This window comes from Macrosteles quadrilineatus, unplaced genomic scaffold (genome assembly GCF_028750875.1).
Source record: "Macrosteles quadrilineatus isolate MER2022 unplaced genomic scaffold, UCM_ALF_1.0 Scaffold_4__1_contigs__length_99947679, whole genome shotgun sequence".
Lineage (NCBI taxonomy): Eukaryota > Metazoa > Arthropoda > Insecta > Hemiptera > Cicadellidae > Macrosteles > Macrosteles quadrilineatus.
The window spans coordinates 76476151-76481150 of NW_026542597.1; the positions used below are offsets into that span (position 1 = coordinate 76476151).

At 43.6% G+C, this 5000-nt stretch overlaps 1 protein-coding gene across 1 annotated transcript in view; it reads left to right on the top strand.

Moving 5' to 3' along the window:
* LOC128993066 (uncharacterized) overlaps positions 1-3298 on the top strand; it is a 15664-nt gene extending 12366 nt beyond the window's left edge. The window contains exons 2-5 of the mRNA XM_054416822.1: positions 1479-1569; positions 2011-2189; positions 2631-2809; positions 3165-3298. Coding sequence (XP_054272797.1) covers positions 1479-1569; positions 2011-2189; positions 2631-2751 — 391 coding nt within the window. The 3' untranslated portion in view covers positions 2752-2809; positions 3165-3298. The remainder of the gene's footprint in view (positions 1-1478; positions 1570-2010; positions 2190-2630; positions 2810-3164) is intronic.
* The last annotated feature ends 1702 nt before the right edge of the window (positions 3299-5000 follow it).

A 5000-nucleotide genomic window follows, 5' to 3' on the forward strand; every position in this document is an offset into this window, starting at 1 on the left:
TACATTTTAAAATGTAACATGCTTAAATGTAACGTGTTAAAATGTAACATATTAAAATGTAACATGTAAAAATGTAACATGTAAAATTGTAACCTTTTAAAATGTAACATGCTTAAAGGTAACTTGTTAAAATGTAACATATTAAAACGTTATGAGTACTGGTATGAGTAAAGTTTTTATGTCAGCTTGGTGGTTGAGTGATTATAGTACTGCTGTACTCGCCTTGTAATTAGAAGGTAGGCTGGTTTGATTCTATGTTACTTTGTTTGTATTACCTGTCACTAGTTTGGTATTACTAATTTAATTAATCTTTGTCACAGGTGTACGAGGCTGCTCGAGGCTGCTGGGCTGGCCAATGCTGACAGTTTTATCCGACAGTTCCCTGATGGCTACAGTACCATTCTGGGGGAGAGAGGAGTTACCGTGTCTGGGGGGCCAGAAACAGAGGATAGCTATCGCCCGTGCTCTACTGAAAATCCCATCCATCCTCATACTAGACGAGGCTACCAGGTCAGTTGCAAGGAAAGACTTGATCATAAAAATGTTAAAATTTAACATGTAAATATGTAAAATGTAAAAATGTAGACGACGACGACGACGACGACGAGCGACGACGACGACGACGACGACGACGACGACGACGACGACGACGACGACGACGACGACGACGACGACGACGACGACGACGACGACGACGACGACGACGACGACGACGACGACGACGACGACGACGACGACGACGACGACGACGACGACGACGACGACGACGACGACGACGACGACGACGACGACGACGACGACGACGACGACGACGACGACGACGACGACGACGACGACGACGACGACGACGACGACGACGACGACGACGACGACGACGACGACGACGACGACGACGACGACGACGACGACGACGACGACGACGACGACGACGACGACGACGACGACGACGACGACGACGACGACGACGACGACGACGACGACGACGACGACGACGACGACGACGACGACGACGACGACGACGACGACGACGACGACGACGACGACGACGACGACGACGACGACGACGACGACGACGACGACGACGACGACGACGACGACGACGACGACGACGACGACGACGACGACGACGACGACGACGACGACGACGACGACGACGACGACGACGACGACGACGACGACGACGACGACGACGACGACGACGACGACGACGACGACGACGACGACGACGACGACGACGACGACGGTTTTTATGTCAGCTTGGTGGTTGAATGATTATAGTACTGCTGTACTCGCCTTGTAATCAGAAGGTAGCTGGTTTGATTCTATGTTACTTTGTTTGTATTACCTGTCACTAGTTTGGTATTACTAATTTAATTAATCTTTGTCACAGGTGTACGTCGCTGCTGGGCTGGCCAATGCTGACAGTTTTATCCGACAGTTCCCTGATGGCTACAGTACCATTCTGGGGGAGAGAGGAGTTACCGTGTCTGGGGGCCAGAAACAGAGGATAGCTATCGCCCGCGCTCTACTGAAAATCCCATCCATCCTCATACTAGACGAGGCTACCAGGTCAGTTGCAAGGGAATGACTTGATCGTAAAACATGTTAAAATGTAACATGTAAAAATGTAACATGTGGAAATATAAGAAGTTAAAATGTAACATGTTAAAATGTAACGTGTTAAAATGTAACATTTTAAAATGTAACATGCTTAAATGTAACGTGTTAAAATGTAACATATTAAAATGTAACATGTAAAAATGTAACATGTAAAATTGTAACCTTTTAAAATGTAACATGCTTAAAGGTAACTTGTTAAAATGTAACATATTAAAAACGTTATGAGTACTGGTATGAGTAAAAGTTTTTATGTCAGCTTGGTGGTTGAGTGATTATAGTACTGCTGTACTCGCCTTGTAATTAGAAGGTAGCTGGTTTGATTCTATGTTACTTTGTTTGTATTACCTGTCACTAGTTTGGTATTACTAATTTAATTAATCTTTGTCACAGGTGTACGAGGCTGCTGGGCTGGCCAATGCTGACAGTTTTATCCGACAGTTCCCTGATGGCTACAGTACCATTCTGGGGGAGAGAGGAGTTACCGTGTCTGGGGGCCAGAAACAGAGGATAGCTATCGCCCGCGCTCTACTGAAAATCCCATCCATCCTCATACTAGACGAGGCTACCAGGTCAGTTGCAAGGGAATGACTTGATCGTAAAACATGTTAAAATGTAACATGTAAAAATGTAACATGTGGAAATATAAGTAGTTAAAATGTAACATGTTAAAATGTAACGTGTTAAAATGTAACATTTTAAAATGTAACATGCTTAAATGTAACGTGTTAAAATGTAACATATTAAAATGTAACATGTAAAAATGTAACATGTAAAATTGTAACCTTTTAAAATGTAACATGCTTAAAGGTAACTTGTTAAAATGTAACATATTAAAAACGTTATGAGTACTGGTATGAGTAAAAGTTTTTATGTCAGCTTGGTGGTTGAGTGATTATAGTACTGCTGTACTCGCCTTGTAATTAGAAGGTAGCTGGTTTGATTCTATGTTACTTTGTTTGTATTACCTGTCACTAGTTTGGTATTACTAATTTAATTAATCTTTGTCACAGGTGTACGAGGCTGCTGGGCTGGCCAATGCTGACAGTTTTATCCGACAGTTCCCTGATGGCTACAGTACCATTCTGGGGGAGAGAGGAGTTACCGTGTCTGGGGGCCAGAAACAGAGGATAGCTATCGCCCGTGCTCTACTGAAAATCCCATCCATCCTCATACTAGACGAGGCTACCAGGTCAGTTGCAAGGGAAAGACTTGATCATAAAAATGTTAAAATGTAACATGTAAATATGTAAAATGTAAAAATGTAGACGACGACGACGACGACGACGACGACGACGACGACGACGACGACGACGACGACGACGACGACGACGACGACGACGACGACGACGACGACGACGACGACGACGACGACGACGACGACGACGACGACGACGACGGTTTTTATGTCAGCTTGGTGGTTGAGTGATTATAGTACTGCTGTACTCGCCTTGTAATCAGAAGGTAGCTGGTTTGATTCTATGTTACTTTGTTTGTATTACCTGTCACTAGTTTGGTATTACTAATTTAATTAATCTTTGTCACAGGTGTACGTCGCTGCTGGGCTGGCCAATGCTGACAGTTTTATCCGACAGTTCCCTGATGGCTACAGTACCATTCTGGGGGAGAGAGGAGTTACCGTGTCTGGGGGCCAGAAACAGAGGATAGCTATCGCCCGCGCTCTACTGAAAATCCCATCCATCATACTAGACGAGGCTACCAGGTCAGTTGCAAGGGAATGACTTGATCGTAAAACATGTTAAAATGTAACATGTAAAAATGTAACATGTGGAAATATAAGAAGTTAAAATGTAACATGTTAAAATGTAACGTGTTAAAATGTAACATTTTAAAATGTAACATGCTTAAATGTAACGTGTTAAAATGTAACATATTAAAATGTAACATGTAAAAATGTAACATGTAAAATTGTAACCTTTTAAAATGTAACATGCTTAAAGGTAACTTGTTAAAATGTAACATATTAAAAACGTTATGAGTACTGGTATGAGTAAAAGTTTTTATGTCAGCTTGGTGGTTGAGTGATTATAGTACTGCTGTACTCGCCTTGTAATTAGAAGGTAGCTGGTTTGATTCTATGTTACTTTGTTTGTATTACCTGTCACTAGTTTGGTATTACTAATTTAATTAATCTTTGTCACAGGTGTACGAGGCTGCTGGGCTGGCCAATGCTGACAGTTTTATCCGACAGTTCCCTGATGGCTACAGTACCATTCTGGGGGAGAGAGGAGTTACCGTGTCTGGGGGCCAGAAACAGAGGATAGCTATCGCCCGCGCTCTACTGAAAATCCCATCCATCCTCATACTAGACGAGGCTACCAGGTCAGTTGCAAGGGAATGACTTGATCGTAAAACATGTTAAAATGTAACATGTAAAAATGTAACATGTGGAAATATAAGTAGTTAAAATGTAACATGTTAAAATGTAACGTGTTAAAATGTAACATTTTAAAATGTAACATGCTTAAATGTAACGTGTTAAAATGTAACATATTAAAATGTAACATGTAAAAATGTAACATGTAAAATTGTAACCTTTTAAAATGTAACATGCTTAAAGGTAACTTGTTAAAATGTAACATATTAAAAACGTTATGAGTACTGGTATGAGTAAAAGTTTTTATGTCAGCTTGGTGGTTGAGTGATTATAGTACTGCTGTACTCGCCTTGTAATTAGAAGGTAGCTGGTTTGATTCTATGTTACTTTGTTTGTATTACCTGTCACTAGTTTGGTATTACTAATTTAATTAATCTTTGTCACAGGTGTACGAGGCTGCTGTGGCCAATGCTGACAGTTTTATCCGACAGTTCCCTGATGGCTACAGTACCATTCTGGGGGAGAGAGGAGTTACCGTGTCTGGGGGCCAGAAACAGAGGATAGCTATCGCCCGTGCTCTACTGAAAATCCCATCCATCCTCATACTAGACGAGGCTACCAGGTCAGTTGCAAGGGAAAGACTTGATCATAAAAATGTTAAAATTTAACATGTAAATATGTAAAATGTAAAAATGTAGACGACGACGACGACGACGACGACGACGACGACGACGACGACGACGACGACGACGACGACGACGACGACGACGACGACGACGACGACGACGACGACGACGACGACGACGACGACGACGACGACGACGACGACGACGACGACGACGACGACGACGACGACGACGACGACGACGACGACGACGACGACGACGACGACGACGACGACGACGACGACGACGACGACGACGACGACGACGACGACGCCGCGACGACGACGACGACGACGACGACGACGACGACGACGACGACGACGACGACGACGACGACGACGACGACGACGACGACGACGACGACGACGACGACGACGACG